The 24092-nt window shown below is 39.0% G+C and overlaps 3 protein-coding genes across 5 annotated transcripts; all 3 read right to left on the bottom strand.

Annotated features, from left to right (window-relative positions):
- Positions 1-22: 22 nt before the first annotated feature.
- On the bottom strand, positions 23-4009 carry LOC135671612 (uncharacterized). Of its 2 annotated transcripts, XM_065179815.1 has the most exons (9): positions 3680-4007; positions 2732-2854; positions 2179-2322; positions 1939-2040; positions 1350-1433; positions 1141-1259; positions 956-1057; positions 529-645; positions 23-388 (listed from the first exon to the last, which is right to left on the bottom strand). In XM_065179815.1, exons 1-9 carry the CDS (start codon positions 3680-3682, stop codon positions 319-321), a joined length of 864 nt encoding a protein of 287 aa, XP_065035887.1. In that variant the 5' UTR covers positions 3683-4007; the 3' UTR covers positions 23-318. The 2 variants fall into 2 exon arrangements, with proteins under 2 accessions (XP_065035887.1, XP_065035886.1); XM_065179814.1 differs by lacking the exon at positions 23-388 and having other exon boundaries at positions 395-645; positions 3680-4009.
- Positions 4010-12644: 8635 nt separating this feature from the next.
- LOC135671610 (transcription factor IND-like) lies at positions 12645-13683 on the bottom strand. Its single transcript, XM_065179811.1, has one exon. The coding sequence runs from the start codon at positions 13583-13585 to the stop codon at positions 12956-12958; it is 630 nt and encodes a 209-aa protein (XP_065035883.1). The 5' UTR covers positions 13586-13683; the 3' UTR covers positions 12645-12955.
- A 3100-nt stretch (positions 13684-16783) lies between these two features.
- Positions 16784-21088, bottom strand: LOC135671627 (putative UDP-glucuronate:xylan alpha-glucuronosyltransferase 3). 2 transcript variants are annotated; one of them, XM_065179843.1, is made up of 5 exons: positions 20597-21088; positions 20401-20497; positions 18732-18926; positions 18015-18658; positions 16784-17945 (listed from the first exon to the last, which is right to left on the bottom strand). In XM_065179843.1, exons 2-5 carry the CDS (start codon positions 20469-20471, stop codon positions 16963-16965), a joined length of 1893 nt encoding a protein of 630 aa, XP_065035915.1. In that variant the 5' UTR covers positions 20472-20497; positions 20597-21088; the 3' UTR covers positions 16784-16962. The 2 variants fall into 2 exon arrangements, with proteins under 2 accessions (XP_065035915.1, XP_065035916.1); XM_065179844.1 differs by lacking the exons at positions 20401-20497; positions 20597-21088 and adding an exon at positions 19480-20244.
- Between the last annotated feature and the right edge of the window lie 3004 nt (positions 21089-24092).

Raw genomic sequence — 24092 nt, 5'->3', positions numbered from 1 at the left:
GCAAACCGTGTAACTATACATACATATCCCCTGCAACCTCTTTGTCTATCATGTGCAATGAAATTAGCAAATATCCAAAAAGGTCCACTCAAAGTTTTATGTTTTACTTATCAGGATAAGATCAAGACAAAATGACCATTCCCTGTACGATTATGAAGGTCACAGACCATAAATTTAAAATAGTTATCATATTTAACCCAAACTAACTTCACTAAAGGATGAAGGATAGTCTTTGTTTCAATAGAAAAATTAAAAGTATATCAATATGACTGATTAGATATCCAAATTCAACAAATACGCATTCAGGAAAAAGGAAGCTCACCCAGTGCACGGAGGAGCACTACTGTTCTGGTAACATTTGCTGCCACCATTGAACTTGTACATCCTTCTGTTTTTCAAACAAATTATTCTCATGATTGCCAATGCTATGAGAAGTAGACATCACATACCAGAAGTATGGAATAGATTCCACTTGCAACAAAATAAATAGCATAGTATTGATCAGTTCTACTGGGGACACAACAGCACCTGTGTACATCTCCTTTCCTTGAACGAACAGTAATCTGATGGTGAATCCTAGATTTCGCTGGCTCAAGTGCAGGCTGTGATATCTCCAAGCCTTCCCTTTCAACAATTGTTAAGTATCTGCAGGAGTTAAACGACAGCCAAGTACAACTACTGAACAAATTAATCCAAGCCATACAACATGGACTTAAGCTATTCATAAAGTTTCAAAGTCCATTACAAATGCTCAAGTCAAGAAGCTTCAAGAACTCAAGTCAATGACAAGAAGCTCCAGTTAACCAGTACTATATGACAATTCAATGTAAATTTCTCAGTTCTCTAAAATCACATCTGTCGTTTAAACTAGGAATAAAGTTTCAACCATTAAGATCCTGATACAATTCTAGTTTTCATATCCTGAACAAAGAAATGGTGAAGAACAAACACTGACTTTTCAGGATGAAAATTTTCCACTTCAAGATCCTCATCCCATAGGAAGACATACTTGTATGGTGCAACTATGTCTGGATGTAAAAAGCGTTTAGCAAACCACCTGCAAAACATATTATTGTTTTTCCAATGAGCTACACACCTCAAGTGTATAATTTCAGCTATATTTTGGGAACAATAAATTACCATTTTGTTTGATTGATTGCAGAAATATGTAAAGCACTGCCACTCCATTGTAAGTCTTTCCATTCATCAACAACACCATCGTAGTGAAAAAGAATTATAGTGAAGTCACTGGAAGCAAACTAGAATACAGATAAAGAATTTGGCTAAAACTATAACCATTTAAATAATTTGAACAAGAAAAAGATTCATGAGACAGTGATTTATTTTACCTTGATTATGATTTGATTTACAATTTCCTTTTGTTTAATTCCAACTGGCATCGCCAATAAGCTCTTTTGCAAAATGTTATTTTCCTGTTCCCAAAATTTGCAAGAATAGACGTCATCACAGTAAACTTCAACATAAATGTGATATACAATTTATTCAAAATAGAGATCATATCTTCTTCGACAGAATCACAGTTAACTACAAGTCTCATAGAACAGATACTTTTTGCTGCAGTCCAGATTTCTGCAATTGCACAACACAATGGCCTACCCAAAATTCAAAGATGATGGCTGATAGATACAGACAATATATTGATCCCAAAAATTGCACATTATCATCCTAGTGTTTGTGCAACATGAATTGTGCTCCATTATGGCGGAATGGTGTCTTAGAACTCCTTTTGTCAGGTATTGAACTTGTGCTAGTTAGCACAGACCCGTTACAAATAATGCCAGCATATACAGATCCTGTCAGAACATTACCAGGATCCACCATTTGGAAAAACTAATCCCTGGTTAATACCTTGAACGATCTTACACTCAACAGCTAGGTAACAAGATGATAAAACTATGAGATAAATATGTAGTACACCTTTCCATTTGGAGGACCCCATAGAGGCACCATTTCCATGTCTGATGTCTGGCAAACAATTCCTTTTGGCAATGGTTCACTTCCCGAAGATATGCATGTACGCTGAAAATCATTAACACTGAAATCATAAGAACATAAAGTAAAATATTTATTTATACAAGGGTATAAATGACAAAGAAAGTATGATTTTTCATGTGAAACATGCTCAACAGATTCAAAGCCAGCACCGTAGCTAATAACCTTGCATGAGTTGAACCCGGTGGTCCCCAAATTGGTGTCATGAGACCATGAATCAGCTTGACGGGCCTGCAAGTTTGATAGGCCAATCTCTGATGTGCCTCGAGTTATCCCTACAAAGTCAGTTGATGCCCCAGTCGACACTTTCTGCAATAAGGAAAAAAACATTATGTCCATAAAATTACAATATTACAATTTACAAAGGCAAGTAGTTAGTGAATAACTTGGTATTAATGACTAAGAATATGCTTCTCCCATAACATAACATAAAAAATAAATTTAATAAAAGCATAGAAGTCTTATATGATTGCTACACAGAAGACCATGATGTTGCTATATCCACAGCCTTTAAAGGCAGAGGAGCACACCAAAATATTATTGTCTGATTTAAATACTAAAGTTATAAGGAGAAGTTCATGGTCATTAATAAACAAAATTATATATCAGAAGTCTTTCAGTATGAAAAAAAGAAATAGTCAGCTAAATTTAAGACTATAAATCACTGGATGTTAAAATATAAGAAAAAACAAAAACAAAGTTGGAAAACGTATCATACCTCCTCATAATCAAATACAACAAAGGAGGTCCCAAGGATGAACACAAAACATAGGAAAGCAGCTGCATGGGAGATGCTACAAAAGCATAATCTCCGACTTGAGGGATCGGTTACAAGAGGACCCTGCAGGAAGTTTTTGAAAAGGTAAAGGAAGAAATTAATTTACATAGTTCTCTTTACACACAAAAAGGAAAGCGATAAAAATAACATCATGAAAAAATCGAACCAAATCGCACACGTAAAAGGGAAAAAAATAAAGAAAATAAACATGAGGCATTCCTCAATCAAGTCATCAATATAGTCTTATGTCTCAAGAATTGAACAGACCAAATATGTGCTTTGACAGATTTGATAGTTCACTTCCTCACATACTTCTTTACGATACATGTCGCAAAATTATCCATAAAAGCCACTGTCAACGCAAAATATGATCCAAGTGTTTAAAACACATAGGCAAAATCGTTCATCTACGAAATCCAAATGACAATTTCATGCACGAGAGTTAGAGCTACTGGGATTTTCTTCTTTTTTCTTTTTTTTTTGAGAAGAAATGATTCGTTTATAACAACGGAAATCCCATAAAAAAGAATGTGAAAAAACATTACCCCAAAAATTCCGAATGAGGCAATAAAATCAATTTACAAATGTTAACAACAGAAAATAAAATAAAATCTAAACAGAAATTCTTCTAAAAAGATGCAATTTTTAATAAATAGAATAACAAATATCTAAGAGATGAAATCAAGCAGCTCCAATAAAAGGCAAGACAAGCAAGTTGGATGACTTCATCAGACACAAAACTCCAACAAAGTCTGCAACAAAACAGATACCACTCCGGAAAAGAAACCCACAAACCCACCATAAAGAAATGATCTTTGGATCAAAACCACAAATTTGAAAATCATAAGAAGCTGTCGCGAAGAGACGAGAGATGAGAGAGTTCCTCACCATAAGGAAGAGGAAGCAACCATGAAACCAGAAGGAAGAGGGGACCTCCCCGCAAAGGAGGTTTGGGTATATCAGAAGGTCTCAACCGCTCGCACGGAGAAGAGAACCAAGCCGATGTAGGACTCCCAAAACAATTCGAGTCTTCTCGAAGGATGCCGCTTCCCGATAAGAACAGTGAGATGGGGCTGGTGGAGGTTACTTTAGGGGTCGGTTTTCTTCTCTCTGTAGGAAGAAAGCTGCGATGGATTGTTGCCTACGAGTCAAGGGCGGAGAAGTGGCGGAGGAGGAGGAGTGAGGCGCTTTCTGGTCTCGGTCGCGTCCATTCCGTGAAGTGGAGAGACAGGAATACAGAAGGCATACTCGATCTCGACGCACCCGCACGGTTCCCTCCGCTTTAATTTGAGAAAAAGCGCGAACCGCGATGCAGCACTCAAGTGGGACCCATCCGGTACGTTGGCATATTTGGTGAAATGCGTAAGTATCTGGAGAGAGCCAGAAACGCAATGAATGATTCAGTGTCAAAGAAAAGGACAGAAAACACCTTCGTTGGGAATCAGACATCAGCCTGACACCTGGGTGGCCCACGTGGCTTTCCATAGGAGAAAGGGGAAAGGATGTTGCGTGTCTGAGCTGGGACAGGTGAGCGCCGCCAACTCTCATTAACTTCGTGCGTCCCGGTGGGCCACGTCCGGTTGTGCGCGTGGAGTAAGGAGAAGTATATGCTTTCCACCATTTATACACTTATGTAATATATATAGATATAGTATATATATATATTAAATAGATAAATATGAAGAGTCAGGTTGTTTGGCCGCCCACTCGAACGTCGCCATCATCCCATCTCAACTTTCCATTCATTGCACAACTCCCTAAAATTCCAAGTAGAATCTCACATTTTCTTTTTTTATTTTCATTACATATTATATATATATATATATATATATATATATATAAAAACTTGAACCTGACATTTATGGGAATAATGTACTAATCATGGAATAATATGCCAACTCCCAGTCTCACCGACAAATCTCATAAAAATTTTATCGTCTAGCACAGTGAATCATTTTGATTATGAAAAATAATGGAGTTAATCTATTCTGGTCACAGTTAGAGGAGCGATTAACATCTTATTTATAATCAATAGATTTAGTAATTATCATATCAAGTAATAATATTCTAATCAATCATTCTCTAATCAATAGATTATATATATATATATATATATATTAATTTTTTAATGAATATAACGTTGGCGATCTATTAGAAATACTATAAGTTGGTAATAAACCCTACTCCTAATAAAACTTGTCTACCTCATCATTAAATATTTATTAGAGATCAAACATAAACTTATGAAGCCTTGAAATGTCCAAGTAATGTTGAGCTATGTTAGGGTAGATTCTCGATATGTCTTTCGGTGACTATGCAAATAGAGCAAAATTCTCCAAAAAAATAATTGATAAGCTACACCCGACTCTTCTAGGGAAGGGTCATCCCGACCATGATAATTTGGTTGAGTGGAGCTTTGTCTTGACTTTATCTACTTGATATATAAGGTAGATTTGACCAAGTCTTATGAGTTTATGGGTGGTACCTTAGGTTAGGTTTTCTTTAGTATGGATACTATCATTAAGTAGTAGTAGCACGACTCTCTTAGATTATTTTTTAGTTTTTCAATCTCAGTCCTCATTAGAAACTTTATCGTCATGTAATAAGTCAATACTACTGCCCTCAATCTATTCAGTGTGGGTCAACCTATAATCGTATTATACATCGAGGGTATATTCACTCTCATGAACTTAATCAATATTGTTTTGGAACATAACTCATATCAAGAAAGTGATATATAGACTCACAATCTTGAGAGACAAGATGGAGTCATCGGTGAACCCTATTAACAAAAAAGTCATTGTAGTAAGATCGTTAGCTGATTGTCTAAATTTACGAAAAACATCAAAGTAGAGGATAATAACTAACCTATTTATGTCGATAATGACTCTCTTCTTTTGGGCATTGATCATGCTCACAAAGACCACTAAGACATCATTATGATTCGATCAAAGTACTCTACCTCTTCCTCTTTAAAGATTATTTTTGAGTCACCCTTCATCCTCGTATACTTTTTTAGTAATAGCTTGGGCATAAGCTTTATAGGCCAAGGAGGTGTCTCTCTAAGGTGGATCTACCAATAATGGTATCAATGTATCTCTCTATTGGCTTCTAAGGGTGTGGTAAGGGTTCTCGTTACTTTCCAATTAACCACTTAAGATGTCTCTAACATATAAGCACTTCGATTTACTCTTTCAAGTTGCGACATTCTTCAGTGTCGTAGCTATAATCTTGATGAAACTGATAGTATTTGAACTTATCTTTTTTTGTCACGGGTCTTCATTGGTTGAGAGATTCATAAGAGTCATTTCTATTTTATTTGGAGGAAGACTTCAATTTTAGTCATATTTAAAGTAGTCAACTCGGGTAAGGTAGCTCAGGTCGTTTATTTCTCTTTCATCAAAGTGATTTTAGGGTCAGAGCTGATCATGACCCGTCTTGCTTTGAGCATCTACCATGTCTAAGATCTCATTTGCACACTGATTGACAAAGTCCATGAGCGTTTCTTTCTCCACCTGCCTAAGTTCGAGGAGTGTTATTACTGAAGGCTGAGAGCATATGTTATCAAAAAAGGGAAGTATAAACTCTCTCCCCAACTAAGGAAAATAGTAAATGGAAAGCGACTTCAAACGAGTGTACTCTTCTTGTGCTAGCCTCTTAACATGGCCCGGAAGCTGTGACACATTAGAATATCCGAGATGTCATATAATAATATATAGGTGTGGAAAGCTAAAATATGCTAGATTAGATTGGCATTATCATTAAACACCTTCGAGATAAAAGCTCATTGAAATTGATTCCTCTTTGATTTTTGGTTGAACAGTGATTAACCCAAGGTAGGGTCAACCAATGCTTCCCCTCTTGACTGCCAGAGCTATTATTGCATCTCTTCCAAATGTCAATCCATTTATTATAGTGGGATTCACAAGAAGTCCTCGGTCAAGTTCATTGATTTGGCTTCGGATTTAAGAAAGGTAGATTAAGGCTAATGCGGTATGTTGAATTCCACGATCATGGACTGAAGTGTCTCCTTGACCAATGGTTTGAGAGGCCTCGCACACTCCTTAGATGTTGGCATTGTGCTTAATCAAGAAACCTAGTGGCGATGGAGCCATGGACCGTAGGTGAGCTAGTGACACTATTTATTAAGCCAATTAGGGAAAAAGTGAAGCAATGACTTGTCTCATATATGTTAGCATATGTACTCAATGAGTGAGGTTTAAAAACACTTCAATGAGAATAAATAGGTGGCTCGAGGCCGTCCCTAGGGATGAGAGATTTGGGTTGTTGAATAGGTACTAATATCTCATTATTATTTGTTCTGAGATAGATGCACCAATATGCAAAAATAGTGGCTACTATCCCCTATGTGAAAGTACTATATTAGTTTATGGTAAAAACTCTTTGCTCGGGCATTTATTAAGAGAATTGATGGGTGAGCATTTCATTGACATTGAGTCCTCTTTCTAGTGTCAAAAATATTATAGAAAGATGTTATTGATATCTTGACCAACTCGATGCGATTTAAACTCATGTGCACACAAGGTTGTTCAAGGTGCTGCTAAAGTGAAAACGTCAAAATCCTAAAGTGCCACTAGCATGAATATTGAGATCGAGAGAGGTTTTCTAAGCCGATCTCTCTAATGCCCAAGTTAGTAATTCGAGAAAGATAAAGTATGAGTATGAGAAGTGAAAAATGATATCTCTGTGCTAAAAATAAACTTTTATATCTGATTATAAAGAGAAAATAAATATTCTAGAAAGAGACAACACTTAATTACCTTTAATAATCTTCACTTGACATTTTTCTCTATGCGAGCAATAAATATTTTTTTTAAACAGAGACCATATATTTGATCAACATTATTCTCTGTATCAACTTATATACCCAAAATAGTCCCAAAGGTTTTAATAAACTTTTTTTTAGGTCTTCTTGCAAAAATAATCAGTATGATCTTATCACATTTAATCATGAAATTTATAGGTCTTCTTCCAACGTATCAATGACCTGCACACCCTTTCTCATGGTGTTGCTTCAATTAAAAGAAAACAAAAACCTCCACCCTACGCGCATAGGATAACAAAAATGGAGGAGGCTCAAGGAGGGGTACAGTGAGTACATTTAGACTTGAGTTTGGTACTGGTGTGATGCCTCGGCTGGAGTCCTGATTGAAGAAGAGGAGCTGTGGACCCACCTTATTTTGACCTGTGCGTGTGGCCCACAAAATATTGTCCCACTCATTTATAGCCCACAGGATAGTGGTTCTTTGGTGCCTTGGGAGAGAGAGAGAGAGAGAGAGAGGAGATTAAAAGGGACATCCAATGTGGTTTAGAATTGTTCGTTGACTTATGAAAATAGTTATTTTTAGTCCTTTCTCATTAGAGTATGTGTAATTAGATCTTAATGTCACATTTATATGATTTAAACTTAGGCTTCGTTCTTTATGATGCGTTCCTCATGCATCATAGCATCTCAAGCCTTTCTGAAACTGAAGCTTCAAGAAGCAACCACACTTTGTTGAACTTTGAGCCCAGCACTTCTGAGATCTGAAGACATTACTCATCAGGGAGGGTCAACATGTTGATGGTTGACCCAGTGTGATGACAGATCTCTTTGTGGATGAAAATATTAGTCAACCATAAACATCACATCCAAATGGCAACTTGTTTCAGAGTTGCCTACCAAGGTGGTAAAAGTCCACCTCCAATGTTTAGGAGATGCAGTGGCCACAGAAGGGTGCAATTGGCTCAACAAGTTCACAGTTCTTTTTCTTGTAGAATGACCTCCATGGATGTCATCCTTGGAAACATACACATTAAATAAGGAGCAGCGGGAGATTTTTGACCCCTGTTGTAGATTCAGAGAACATAAGTAAGTTGGGAGGTGGAAAAATCTAGAAATATGATGTGTTACATAATGGAGAATATATATAATTTTGGAAAAAAAAAAGGAGAAAAATATGATGGAGGAAAAATTAATTCCTTTTTGCACTCATTTGTAGATTATTTATTTATAACTTGAATAATTATCTAACATATATTATTCTGGACTATATTCTTAATACTATGATTAAAAAGATGTATCGAGAGATCCAAATTGATTAGTATATTATTACGTAAATGGCATGTCTTATATTCGAATCTACATATCAACATTATGTATATAATATAATATATTTTTTAATTTTTAAAAAATATTATAATCAGAGAATATCTATCGAAAAAGTGAGATAATAATAACCATGATGATGTCATTAATCTCCTAGGCTTTTCACCAGCTAAAAATCCAGTTATTGCCCATTGCATGATGCACATCACATTTATTGATTGCATGACACCCACAGAGCTGGTGTTTGATGGCCAATGGTATACATTTAGAGGTCCATGTTTGAATGCTTAACACTGCATGATGAAGAGGAATTAGCTTCCACTTGAAGATAGTAATATATGTGGAGGGGTTGGAGTCAAGTATTGATGATGATAGGGTATCAATGATATAGCAGGTTGCTTCTAGAGACCAAAAGTTTGTGGGGCCAGGAAAGATACTCTTGACCTGTTTTTCACAAGATATGTATGATACTTGGTAGCACTTTGTAAATAAATAAATAAATAAATTTATTTATTTATTTATATCTACATGAAATTGGATGAGAGTATCTATTTTAATCTATTTTTATTTATTAAAAATATTTATAAGTAAAATTAAATTTTATATAAAATATAAATATATTATAACATCTCGATTAATTTTACTAAATAAAATTAAGATTGACTTATAACTATCTGATGAGTATTATTGATATATTAGTTAGTCTATTTAATTTGGATCATGACATAATGATCAAATTTGCTTGATGCTTTTGTACATTTAAACAAATTTCTAAATTAATATTTCTCTTCTATAGTTGAGAATATAAATATTTTCTTGATGCTTTTGTACTATCTCCTTTATGAGAAGATACCCTTTTCTTCTTTTTTTTTCCCATTGTATCCTTTGGTGTCCAATTTGCTTGTGGGTGCCTACTATCATCTTATCTATACTTTTCTTTCTCATTTGATTGGAGGATACCTTGTGAACATCACTAGAAGAATTGCACCACACTTCACATACTTTTGCAATATGGCACCTTTTGTACAAAAAAGCATCAGTGGCTTTGTCACATGCTACATTTCTTTTGGAAGTGTCATAGGGTGGACACTTTTACTTGTATTAAGTTTGGCATTTTCCTGAAGGATGAGCAGTGGTGGAATTCCTGGGATGCTTGATGAGGGTTGATGCTCTTGAGATTAACTTTTAGAGGCTTGATCATTTTGAGACAAGAATTATCTACCTAACAAAGCATTTGTCATAATACAAAGCATGATGCAATGAAGAGAACTCGAGACACATGTAGGACAAAGTCATCTCTATTCATTATATATATTGTTTTTGTCTTCTTGCTTGATGGATAGTTCAAAAGTTAATTCTCCATCGATGAGAATGAAAAGTGACACCTTGAACTGATCCTTAATATACTTTATGTAAATGACATGAGAAGATGTTGTCTAATTTTTTTTTCTTCTCCAATGTTAATAGATGAGGGATATTTATGCTCATTATACCTTATAATTATGACTTACAAAAAAGACATTTATGCATCTTTGTTACATGGCTCCTACTCGGATGAACATTATCTAGAAAGTCATCTTCATATCAAGCTTACATGTGTTACGGAGAGTGGAAATGTATACTAAGTCAAAGGAATTGTTGGTAATCAAATCGATGGTGGATATAGTTCTCAATTTTCGGGATCGAATTGGCCAAAAAATAATTATTATCCATCATTGTAGTGTTAATTGTAGATGAACAAGTGTGTTCAGTGGAAACATGTAACTTGTAGGATTAACAAAGGTGAACTACAAGAGTAGGAGCTATTTTCATCGACGAATTATAATACCTCAATTAATCTCATAAATTAACGGGGTGTTACATGAATCGTCAATACTTTTGTGATCATGTATTAGGCAAAGTATAGTGGGCTTCAAGAACGAGAAACTTGATAGCCCAAGTTGTTAGCGTGTCATATCAACATAAGCACATTTCAAGAGCCCCATTTGATGGATGAATTTTTTTGGAGGTCAATATTCCCATTCATGTTTCCAAAGAAACAATTTTGTGATGGGTTAAAAGCCAATGATTTTTTTAATATTAAAAGTAAAATAAAAAGTATTATATTTATTTTTTCTTTACGAAAGTAGAAACTATATTATTTCAAAAAGAGAGCCGTCATTTAATTTATATTTTCTCCACAATCTATTTATCATAAGTCTATCTCTCCATGAGAGTTAGAGGGTAATTTCAAACCAAATATATTTAATATCATATGCAATTCTTTTAATCTTTCATGCTCTATTTTATCATGTCATAATTGTCTAGATGAAAATGATTAATTAAGTTTATTTTCCAACACATTTGTTGAAGTCTCACTGGATTCACTCCCTTCCCCCTCATCTATTCAATGCAGAAGTTTCATGCAAATAATATCTTATATTCCACTTGTAATGCCTATTAATCAGCTTAAAACATCATTCATAATAAGCACACAAACCCTCTTTTCCTGTAACCAAATACAAAGCATATTACAAACTTTGCTACTTGAAGCTATCTTAATGAGGAAGGATATCAACAGCCATCAAAACCATCAATATCATGACCCTATTCCTAAGCCCTTTTCTCTTTCGGTATATCCTGGTCTGCCGAGCAAGCTATGGCTTCAGTGGATAGGGAGTCATGATGCTAAGGTCAGCTTCGGAGCCTGTACTCGTATGCTTAAACTTGTCCTGGATACACTATGCCTTGCTGCATCCTTCTTACATGATATCCATTTGGCGTACGTTGTCATCGGCATAATCTACATATACTTCCGCATGTTCATTATTGTCCTAACGTATCGCTAAAGTATACATAAACATTTACTTCACTCTCTCTCTCTCTTTCTCTCTATGTTGCCTTGTGGATGTCTTTAATGTGTGTAAGGATCAGGAGATGATAAGGTAGCAGGAGTCAGTGGTCACGGCATGTTTAAGTTCACGAGGCCATGCAAGTAGGTCTCGCCCCACCTATGGAGTTGGGCATGGGACGTCCATGCTTCGTAGCCTCTGCTGCAGCTTCCTTCCTCTTATTTTATGTGCTGCAAGCCTATCAACTGCCGTTGGTTTCAGCACGAGAGAGGGGACAGATCCAGGGAGAAAGCCTGAATGCAGATCGATATCATTCATTGCATGATTGCCTCTGTCTGTCCTGAATTCAATAGTCTGCAGCAGGTATCAACACTGCCAAGCCATTTTACGTCCTTCCCTGCTCAAATCCTACAATATCGACCGAATGACAAAAGAGGATAGAAAAATGCAGATGCAAATAATATAAAAGGAAAAGTAAAACATAAAGATAAAGACTTGATCTCGATTTTAGGATTTATAAGATATTGTCTAGACAAACATCTGTGCTATAGCTTTCTTTAGGATGACACAAGTTTCGTGTTCATATATATGCATGCGTATAGTATCCGTAGTTCCTTTCTAATGGAAGGGCAAAAGTTGATCGATTTGGTTCTCTCTCATTATGTATTCTATTCTGATTCGACGCAAGCATGAAATACTTTTATTCTTCTTCTCACTTATACATAATATATGCATTTTCGATCATTGTATTCTTTTGTAGTTTTCTCTTATCTCTTTCAGTTTTAGTGGTGGGATAAGAACATCGTTTAGCTTGTTGTTGACATCAACCTCCTGTCCTTTTCTGCTTCTCTTCTTTCCCGAGGAAGAAGCTCAGCTGACTTCCACTACTGCAATCATATGTTGCAACATTGGATAATGAATACAATATTCTCATAGGGAGCAGCATCAACAAGTTGTAGGTGAGCCAAAGGTACTCTCGATCATGATTCGGAGTCCATTTAGTCAACCATGTGACGGTACATGAACGATAACACAACAAAAAGATGAGAGAACACAACATAAAATATGATCAAATTGCAAATGTAGCAGTTCTACGAACATCACAACACTTATTGCTTTCATGTGTGTCTTCTAGATTGATGTACGCATTACATCTTAGCCACCAAAATCTCGCATGCAATTATGCATTGTACTTTGTTATAAATCACTTCCATGTATTGAAGCTTAGTGCACCGGGTGGTGGGCGCCCTGCTCATCGAAGCCAAACTCTAATACAGGAGGAGGAGGAGGAGCTCCCATGGCGGAGGAGGAGGAGGACGGCGAAGAGGCGTGGGACCACTCCGCACCCGCGACCGGGTTCCCGTCGACCACTGCCCCGACGTGAACCACGTGTGACTGAGGGCTGGCCTGCAGCTCTTGCACCTGCCGCTTGAGGAACTTGACGTACCGGATGGCCTCGTCGAGCATGGAGGCGGTGTCCATCTTGGTGCCCCCCGGGACGAGCCGCTGCAGGACGCGGATGCGCTCGCTGATGCGCTCCCGCCGGAGGCGCGCGGCCACGCTCTGCGGGTCGTCGCTGATCCGGACGTTGCGGCGTCTGGGCTTCTTGATCGTCGAGGGGTCGATGTCCACCGGCTGCATGGCGGCGATCCTGTACATCATCTCCTTCACGGCGCCCAAAGCTTCCTCCTCATCTGCTTCATGGTCCCCTTCCATCCCTCTTCTGGGGAAGCTCGGGGGGTGGATGTGGGCGTGGAATGGCAATTCCAAGGGGATGTAATTAGAAAGGAACTGGCTCCCCATGCTCATCTCCGGATCCCAAGGCCGACTGGTGTTTCTGCTGATGCTATCCATAAAGAAAAGCTATGAGAGGAGGAGAAAATATAGGGAGGTAGAGGAGGCTTTTGTTGATCCAAGAAGAACAGTAACGAAGAAGAGTGTATGTAACCTAATATTGGCTGTGATAGGGGAAGAGAGGCTTTATTACACGACGACTTTGGTAGAGCTTGTGACATAGGATGTGGGACACGTTCTATTTATCTGTTTGCTGAATCGAGTATGGTGAGGGCAATAGAATAATGGGGTGTAGAGAAAGACAAGGAAGACACCAAATTATCGAGGCTACAGCTGTGCTCCTCGTGAAGGATTCCAGGCTTTTTAGACATCCTTCTCTCTCTCTCTCTCTCTCTCTCTCTCTCTCTCTCTCTCTCTCTCTCTCTCTCTCTCAAACATACATTCTTCTTTGCATGAATGACGAATACATGCAATCATTCAATTTCAAAGTATCTTTGTAATTGACCAAGTGTTCATGAAGGAAACGTTATGCCTTTTGCATTCTTTCTCTGAAGCGAAGATTACATTTTATGGCTAATTTATTGATTTATATCACATCAAAATTTCGCTTAACTAAAGGGAGAAAAAACTCAAAGCCAACAAAAATTCTCTGATATTAATAAATAAATAATATATAAGAATATCGATGTAAGATATAATATGATTCGATAAGTTTAACAAAAAAATAATTTTATATATAAAAAAATAATATAAAAATTATTTTTCGTTGAGTTACTTTAGACTCGAGCTTGAAAGTTATCATACCTTCTCACAAGTGTTTCTTCTATGTCTTTCTCTCTCATCACGATCGTAAGATTTAGGATATATTTATATAAATAAATTTTAATTCTCTAAATATTCTTTCGACTTCGATTTCTAATCTAAGTTATAATCTATCAATAAATTAACATGTAAATTAAGACTCTTCCAAATAATTTAAATATAAAGTACTTATCAACCTTAACACCAATCATCTAATCTTATCATAACCAATAGAGCAACTTTAAAACTCATACATTCAAAGAGAAAAAGAAAATGTTGACTTGGGAGTTCCAAACAATTGTTTGTGATCAATTGCAGTGACAACCAATGATGCCTTGGGCCATAAACCAGTATTGTAAGATAGCTGGAACCCAGGAAACTGTTGCTAATACTTGTGCATCACATGCCAATTTGACATGATGGATTCTGCCTACTGAGCCCTTTCAGAGATAAGGGGGAAACATACATCAAGCAATAATTGCTTGGGGTAAAAAGGATAATTATTTTTCAAAGAGAAAGTTGGTGGGATCTTATATGTAAAAGTTCAAACAATCTCTGTAGCTTCACAATGTTTCCAAGTAACAAAAATGTTTTCTCTTTGGAAAAATCTTGAAACATCTCATTCATTACAAGCATACATACTTGTTTATTTTCACAAGATGTCAATGAAGAAAAAGGTTTCCATCAATGAAGAAAGAAGTATAGAGTCAATTGAAGGAAGTTATTAAGAAGAGAAGTCATCATGTGATCTCAAATGGCATTGCAGCCAGAGTAACATTAGCAATAGTATATTTAAGTGCATTTTTCCTTGGCAAGAAAAGCTATTTGATTACAGATTCAGTAAAAGAATTCTGATCTAAGAGTTAATGTGAACAACAAACTCTTCTATACCCAACATGATTGAGACTGACAATGTAACATATGTTCTTTTGCTTGCAAGCTCATCCATCTATGGAACTTGTTGACCTTATCATGCTAACTTGAAACATCACTAATAAGCTTCTGAAGTAAATATCTAAATTCCATGAGCAGCCGACTGTATCAGATCATGAACAACATTATGAGATTAAAGATAGAGACTCAAGATGTTAAAATAGTGGTCCATGAGAGGAAGAACTAATGACTAGACAGAATATGTGACATCATTTGCATCACCAGATATCATTGTAGAAGCTTCACTCTCAGAAGTTAGAAATATATTTCAATATCTTCTTAGTGACAATAGATAGAGAGACAGAGAGGAGATAATGGATTACGAGGCATTCACTATGAAGAACAAAGGGAAGATAAGACCATATCCCAAGGACGGAGCTTGGAGGTCTAGGGATGGTCCATAGTCTATGAAGAGAGATGGACATTCCACTAGGGTAATCACCAACAAAGCATTCAACTGATCTAAAGCAAAGTTGCAGTGGAATTCATCCCCACAGTTCTTTCTCTCTCCCTCCTTCCTTATCCATCCATCTAACATTTGACGTTGTATATAGGTTACTACTCTCTTAGACACAGATCGCCGAGTCTATAACGTACATGCAGTAGGGTTGTGGTAGTGGTCAGCATCAAATAGCACACTTTATAGAGGGACAGAATCAAACGGAAGCGAGAAACATGTTGATGAAAAGAGCTGCTCGAAGAGTTCCACTTTATCATAGCTTTTCCTCGTCAAGGAAAGATGCAAGTACCAAGATGGACTGCACAATATTTCACTGCATCCATTCCTCAGCACAGGAGAGGCAAAGAGATGCGCCAAAGCAGCTCACTGACAGTGAGTGATATGGGAGGAGGGACGGAGCACCGAGGAAATGCATATAGCTTCCAACTTGCCACATTGAAAATTAAGAGAAAGGTCAGTGTGCCCAACTCTAATTTCTTGAGTTTGTGCATCACCAATGCAAGAAAGAAAACGAACTCATGCAAAGTTCATGCCTTTCGTAACACTCTTTCCGAATCTATTACTTTCAAACAGTAGAGTTACATAGATAATTACTACAGGCAAGTCTCGTGTATGCTATCTTATCCTCGTCATACTGCAAACAGTAGAGTTGTTGTCTTTCGCCAGTGTAGTGAACAAAGACAAAGCAACATTTTTAACACGTGCAGGGCACGATATACTATCTTTATGTACGTATGTGTGTGTGTATATATATATATATACAATATACGTGTGGGTTGACCGCATCGCGAAAGCTCATCTGTTGGCACTTATGTCTGTCATTAATGTAAACCGCGCACGCAATCAATGGCAAACATTGCACTTATGTTTTTGTCCACACATGAGTGACACGTGGCGCTTGAGCAAAGGGGGACCCCCCGATAATAATTTTAAATAGTATTAATGAAAAGAAATAGAAAACGTGGGGCCCATTAATTGGGCAACTTCTCCGCCAATCGACAAACAGGTAGAACAACGTGTTTATTTTTTTTTCCCCCCTGGCATTTGATATTTCACTTATATCATGTAAAACTTCGGTAACGTACTTCGTGTATATGTTTGACATCGGAAGGTAGATTTACATCAAAATGTCATTAATAGAACATGAATTAAATATTACAACTCGTAAGCAAACGTGTAAGCAGAAATCCTTTTCGTCTATGTTTAATCTAATTATACCGAGAAAACACGTGGATGGTCGAAGTTACGAGCTAGCGTTGGACGAATTCGCCTCGCCCCAGTGCAGCAGCATCCTCTCCCAGGAGCAGAACCTTTCATGGCAGATGTGGAGTCTTGGATCGGAGATGTTCCGCCGCCAGTGTCCGTCAGGGAAGTTGGCCTTCGCCGCCTGCCTCCGGTTGTACTCCAGGAAAGCCTTCGTCTTGGTCTGCAGCAGGCAAAACCTCTGAAGGTTCTCCGACAGTGCGTCGTGAACCTTCCACCACGTCGCATGCGCCGCGTCGCTCGCGAACCCCCAGAACATCTGCAGGTCCCAGTTGCAGTCGTAGTCCCGGTAGCACAGCCATGGCTTCAGCCCCAGGTAGTGCACCACGTAGAGCACCGGCGGGTCGGCGCCGTACAGGCTGTCCTTCCTCGCCTTCCTCTTCGCCGTGTCGCCCGCCCAGAAGTGCTTCAGGAAGTTGGTGTGCTTGGGTGTGCGGTGCCACCAGGTGAAGATCTCGTTCAGGTACCCCTGGTCGCCGCCGTTGTACGACGTGATCTCGTCGATGTGTTCCATCAGCAGCTGGAACGTGCAGTTGGAGGGCTCGATCACCATTACGCCCGAGTTGAAGAGGGTCGCGTTGTTCCCGATCGCGCTTATCTCCGGCATCGCGAAGAGGAAGTCGATGTTCCTGAGGACGAGCAGGTCGGCGTCGATGAAGATGATCTTGTCGTAGTCGGTGAGCTGCCAGAGGCGGAACTTGCTGTAGTTCCACTCGTTATAGGCGTCGCGCTTCGCCTTGGGGTTGCGAATCCTTTGGATCGTTCTCACCTTCCACCCTGCATCCTCGAGGCCGCTCCGCTCACGTTCGCTTATCGTTCCGTCGACCAGGATGATGAGATCCCTCACAGATCCTGCCAAACGAATGCTTTTGGCCGCTGCAATCGCGCCGCAGACGTACTGCTCTGCTGAGTGCAGGATCGTAGCGTACGCTTCTCGTCGCCCGACCTCCGTGTACATCCGAACTGTGCACATGAACAGCTTGTGAATCTTTGGGAGTTCAGTGACGGTAGGAATTTCATCAAACAGCTGACCTTGTGCTTCGAACGGGATGGCGAGCTCGCATGACCCGATCGGAAGGCGAAGCTTCTCCTGCAGCGCTGCGGTCTCGGGCTTGTACAGCCAAAGATTTCCTTGGTGCCTGGCGAGATCTCTGCAACCGAAGAGGTTCGGAACAGGGAGGCAATCGGTCACCAGTAGCACATGAACCTGCGACCGCCCTGCAGAAGCAGATGCCGCAAGCTTGGCTGCTGCGAGCTGCAGATGCAGCCTCGCGACATCCCTCGTCCAGCTCCCCGACCGGTCGCAGGGCAGCTTGGCGGCGATGAGATCGTATCTCGATCCCTTCTTGTCTTGGGGCTGAGGAAGATATGGACAACTAGGCACATCGTACTCTTCTTCCTCGTCGATCCACTCGGGATACAGAACCTTCCAGGTGATGCTTGGGTCGGCACAGTCGAGATGCACAGAAGAGACCTCTGCATGCGGAAGTGTTCGCCGCCAGAACTCGACCTCGGAGGAGTTAAAGTTCAGCAAGCCAATTCTGAGATCTCCTTCTTTCGCCTTCACATCTTCAAGAACACTCGACATCAGGCCCCATTCGACATCCAACTGCGAAATGTATCGAGGATCCGAGAGCGTCGTCTGCCACATCCGTGCAACATCTGCAAGCCGAGTCCTGCAATGCAGCAACTAAATATTTCGGGTCTTCCTCGACTAAAGCAGCGAACCATGCCCCAAGAAATCTGTACCTGGAACCTGGGCGAAGCTGCTGCTCCTTGGACATAATTGGCGAGAAAGCAAGCGTTAGAATCGTGCAACATGTAACGATGATCAACGCGAGTTTCAAAGACTCGAACTTGCAGTTTGAGCTCCTCTCAGAAAACAGGATCTTGCACTTGTCTACTCTGAAAACTTTCTGAGATTTTCTTTTGCCTGTGTCATCACTGAACCATATGTCGAATACCAGATTAGCTGAAGAGATTTGAAGGCACAGAAGACGATGATTGTTCGTAATGTAATTGCCAAAACAGCCATGTAAGAAGCAGAATGAAACGATCTTCCAGATCGGGCGACATACTACAGGAATCAGAAACTTACCAAGCATAATTCAGGAGACAACAAAGCATGGTCCTTTAAGGTGAGGTCGTCTCTTATTTATTCTCACTTATCTAGTGGCTGACTGATTGGTTGTGAAGATGAACATGGAGAAGAAGTAAATGCTGGAAGAATAGCTGATTCTATTAATGATGTCAAAGCTCTCAAGATAAACACATTATGCTGGACCAACTCTTACTCAAGAGCTGGTCTTTCTGGAGGGCTGTAACTATTTTCCGACACCGACGACCCATAAGAAATCCTATGTTAAATCAGTATCGGACCGAAGAAGGTCGATTAACAAGAAGGAATTCAAATTTCGGCAACAATTTTTATCAAAGGAAATCAGCAAGGATGTCTCAGATCTAAAAGGGCAGAAGAAGTAACGAAACAGAGGATTACCAGGTGATGCCAACACTTCTTTTGCTTGCATCAGACATGAGCAGAGGCAAGGTTTCAATCCTGCTTCTCGAGGAGTTTGGATATCCTCAGTGATCACAGTGCTTCCCTAGGCAATTTAGGTGCCGTGTTCGTGCTGGTACCGACATTTCTGCGTCTCCAACTACAATTTCTTGGCTAGTCGTTGAGCATCATTATCGAGACCAAGCATGCAGAATGGAGGACTTCAACAATAATTGCCTACAGACTAGTTTTTAAGCGACGCTCCCCGTAAGAGACTGCAGACTGTAAGGATGCTACAGTCTTCGTAGAATGTAAAATAGCTAGCCGACCAGGATGAACAAGAAGCTTGGTGGAATGATGGAGACGGAGAAAAGGAGAGCCTTTTCCGGCAACAGAAAAGACAGAAAAGGTTGTCTTCTTGCATCAGATTCCACTACCTCCTGAATCGGTGTCTTGATGCCAGTAGCACAGCAAAAACATGCCTATAAGATTGTTCCGAGTCCCCAAGAAATCTAGAGTAATTTATCATCCAAAGGGAAGTAAGTAATTAAAGTTCTTCAGAAGGATTCATCTCTCAAAAAAGTTCATTTTTTTATGGAGAGAAAAAGGCCCCGAAGTACTCTTTCAGGACCAGTTGCTTTTGTTCCATTCACCTTTTCCCCCCCTTTTCTTCGCTCATCTCTTTTAGCTCTACGGAGACGTGGGCGATTTCCGGCTTCTTAATCTCTGCTAATTTGAGGACCATGTTGAACTTTGACACAATCACAGCTCTGAGACAGAGAGCTCGAAGAATTGAATGGTACAGAGAAGAAGGAAGAAGAATGGAGCAGAAATAATAGGAAGATCAAGGAACCAAACTTGACACGGAAACGAAATGTTACGAGCTGAAATCGAGGGAGTTCACAGAAGAGTAGAACTTACTCCATTGCAGACGACCGGTGCCGAGCTTCGGCGGAACCAGGAGATGCAACGACGAGCCCTTTCATGACCATCGACTCGCACTACGGGAAGGCTTCATCTGGCATTTATCAGGCAGCATAAGAACCGATCTCACGTCAGTGGGTAGACAAACCATGGATAGCAAGCATCAAAGACAAGAAAGAACCACGAGTAGTACGTCGGACATGGATTCCAATAGCTAGAACGTGGAACAGCGTGGAAAGCACATCTCGGCCTGCAAACAGTTGCAGCAAGGCACGTCGAACTTGATTCTTCTCAGACGCTCATGTCACAGAAGAACCGGTCCAACAATTCCATCAAATCCAGAGTAGCCAACGACAACAAACCAAGAACCAAGAAACCGAAGAAAAGAGGAGAACTCTTCTCCACCCGAGTCGGTAGGAAGAGGAGGAGAAGCCGAGTGGCAGAATTGAGTGAGCATGGCCACTGCTGGAATCTGGTGCCCTTTTTATGGCTGTCCTATTACCGCACTTGGTTCTGACAGGTAAATCTTTCAGGACGCTGGTTCCTAAGAAAGCCGGGGAATGTTTCACCTTCTACAGGAATTCGGAGGCTGGCTGGCTGGCTTCATATGGAAGGAGGACAGCAAGGGAAACCAAATCACTTGTGGTATTCACCATTCAGCTCCATTTTTAACCCTGGAATCTGATTGTGCTGGTAAAATGTTCTTTTCAGCTGCCTTCTTCTCACTCTACTGATCAGATACCTACAAATATGTGAAACAACTATATTTTTACATACAGCAACAATCTCATTCTATTTACAATCAAGAAGAACAGTCAGAGAATTTACTTGGATTTTCATGTGCTACTGAGCTTAATTACAAACAAATGTATCTTCATAATTAAAAGAAATGCTACATTTACTATGCCAGTAGAGTGTCTCTAATATCAGAATTCATTAGATTTGATCAAAATCCTCATCAGATTGTGTGAGGTGTGCTGAAGAATGGAATCTTCCCTTTTTCTGGATAACAGGAAATGTTCAGGTTCATGTTTCTGCTTTGAGCAAAAACAGAATCTTGAGGTGGATGTTGTGCTCCATATTGAATGGAATTTTTGGACTGAGAGGAGAGAATGAGTGTGCTACATTGGATTGAACTAGAATTTGGTAGTCCATCACTGGATGACTGGTTGTCAAGCTACATTTGGTTGGATGGCGCTTTCGAGTTGCAGCAAGCAGGGGGAAGAGATAACAATATGGACATGGGCTGTGTATGCTCATGGAAAAGATGACATAACTGCAGGTCTCACTCTCACGGGAGTGCAAGAGTCCATCAAAGAAACTCACATGCCACATTCTTTAATGCAACAAGGTAAATTTTCTTAGATCTGTTCTATCTGGTCTTACTTTTCAGCTTAAGCTGTCAGATACACACACTGATTGACAACAGGGGCTGTTCAGTATCATGTAGATCACAAAACTGTGCCAAAAAGATCCATTAAATTCAGAAAAAAAAAAGGTTTCTCTATCTTCACAACAAAAAAGCAATTTTTTTTCATTAAATTTCGTAAGGTTAGGAATTAAAAGAGGAAGACATCTGACAAGACAAAACAAGAATCTTTTCTCACACTCTTCAAAAAGCAGCAGAGAACACATGGTGTGCCAGAATACAGCTGAAAAGATAAACTAGTAAGACCATTTCCTTGGTGTAAAAGGTCCCTTCAAGTTAAAATTTGAAAAAGCCTTTTCTTTTATATATCTATATATATATATATATATATATATATAGAGAGAGAGAGAGAGAGAGAGAGAGAGAGAGAGAGAGAATATGATTCAGGAGACACAATTAATTAATTATTTCCTTGGTGTAAAATGTCCCCTCCCTGAATGAAAGGGCATTTTAGATAAGAACAGAAGGGTCAAGAAATGGAACTGGATCTACTTTGAATGCAGCTGCTTCTCTCTCAATAAGACCCCCTTGTCTCGTCTTTTTCTATTTGTACACAGAGAGAGAGAGAGAGAGAGAGAGAGAGAGAGAAAGAGAGGAAGAACACATTTTTTTATGAATTCATTGAATCAGCACTTGAATGAGGCACAAAAGTAGAGAAGCTTATGCTTTGGTGGTAAACTTTTCTCCCCAAGAACATAGTTCTCATGAATTTCCATATTTCTCCTCTTTGTATTACTACTAATGTTAATTCTCTCATCTCTATCGTATCATTAGTACACACACACACATATATATATATATATATATATATATATATATATATATATATATATATATATCATCTTAAACAAAACTTTTCTCATTTTATTTTCGATCCGAGTTATGCGCAATTATCAATGGATTCAATGTTGTCTACCACTAAACTCTTCCCACAAGAAGCCAAAACCGATTCAACATCTGGAGCAGCAATCAAATTACTCCATTGCACTGTTCGGAAGATGCAGGACCCTCTAGCAATCTGGACACCGATTGCGTGACCGACAGATGGAGACGGTGAGAGAGAGAGAGGAATTTAACGATCCAGCAAAAGCTAAGGACAGCGAAGCAGCGCTTGCTCTACAGTGGTTCTGATCTCAGTCCTTATCCACTCATCGAGCACTCCTGCAAAGATTTGCTATCACCTGTAACTCGTGCTTAGCCACGGAGGAGGAGAGAAAGGAATGGCACATCCGAATATAATATTTCGATCAAAGTCTTTACCAACTAAACTAATTAATAACTTCGAGTTCGTCATGTAACTCGATATATTTCGTTATCATGTTACTATCAAATTAAAAGGAATATTTTTTTATGATCAACTCGAGTGGGATGATTTTTTCTTTCTTTTACCAACAACAGCACTATGGTATTTAATTATGGCAGCCCACCCAATGAGGTAGATGTGATTTAAGACAGATATAGTGGCAATCGAAAATGACAAGCCATGTCGGCTGCATGATATTAAATATAAATGTTTATCGTATTTATTATGGCAGGTGAAAACTTAGCTTAACTCAAGGAGACAATAATGTGACCTCAGTTGCTCTCATAGGCTCGAACCCCATCTTTTACCTCATTTGGATCCATCCAAGTACAGTTGTGCCGTGGGACCCACTACCACCTGTACGTCGGTCGAGATTTCGGTGGCACTGTAGAGTGTATATATATATATATATATATATAATATTTTTATTTTCGATCTACTTGTTGTCTTACCCACTCGTTTACAACGAAAGGGAGTGAGGACCACGGAGGATGTTACTTGTGTGGGCCCCGTGTTGCCCTCCAATCACCACAAGATAAGATAAGAAGAAAAGAAAGTCGATGATGCTGATAGGAAGAAAAGAAGTCTGACGTTACATCTTGTATCATTTATTGTCTTGTAATGCACTAAATAAATAAGAGAGGTGTTGTAAATTTTTTTTTTTTTGGGTGATTTTCCTGAAAACTCTTTGTTGTTTTTTTTTTTCCCGAAAGTATTGTAGTTTTTTTTTTATTTGATTTTTTTTCTCTCTAATATCCTAAATATATCTCATTATTGCTCGTCTGTCTGTCGCTTCTGTATGGTCTCCTTTGTCTCATCGCTTTTGTTCCATCGTAAGGTCTTAGTCTTATAATGAAGTTTTTGTCTCAATACATATTACATATACATTCGTCACCCTTATCACCCCTCCTTCTATCATTGTTTGACCATTGTCTATAATACTCATAATCTCATATT

This window comes from Musa acuminata, unplaced genomic scaffold (genome assembly GCF_036884655.1).
Source record: "Musa acuminata AAA Group cultivar baxijiao unplaced genomic scaffold, Cavendish_Baxijiao_AAA HiC_scaffold_1144, whole genome shotgun sequence".
NCBI lineage: Eukaryota > Viridiplantae > Streptophyta > Magnoliopsida > Zingiberales > Musaceae > Musa > Musa acuminata.
Note: the sequence above shows the minus strand (reverse complement) of the source record. Positions and strands in the feature narration are given on the sequence as shown.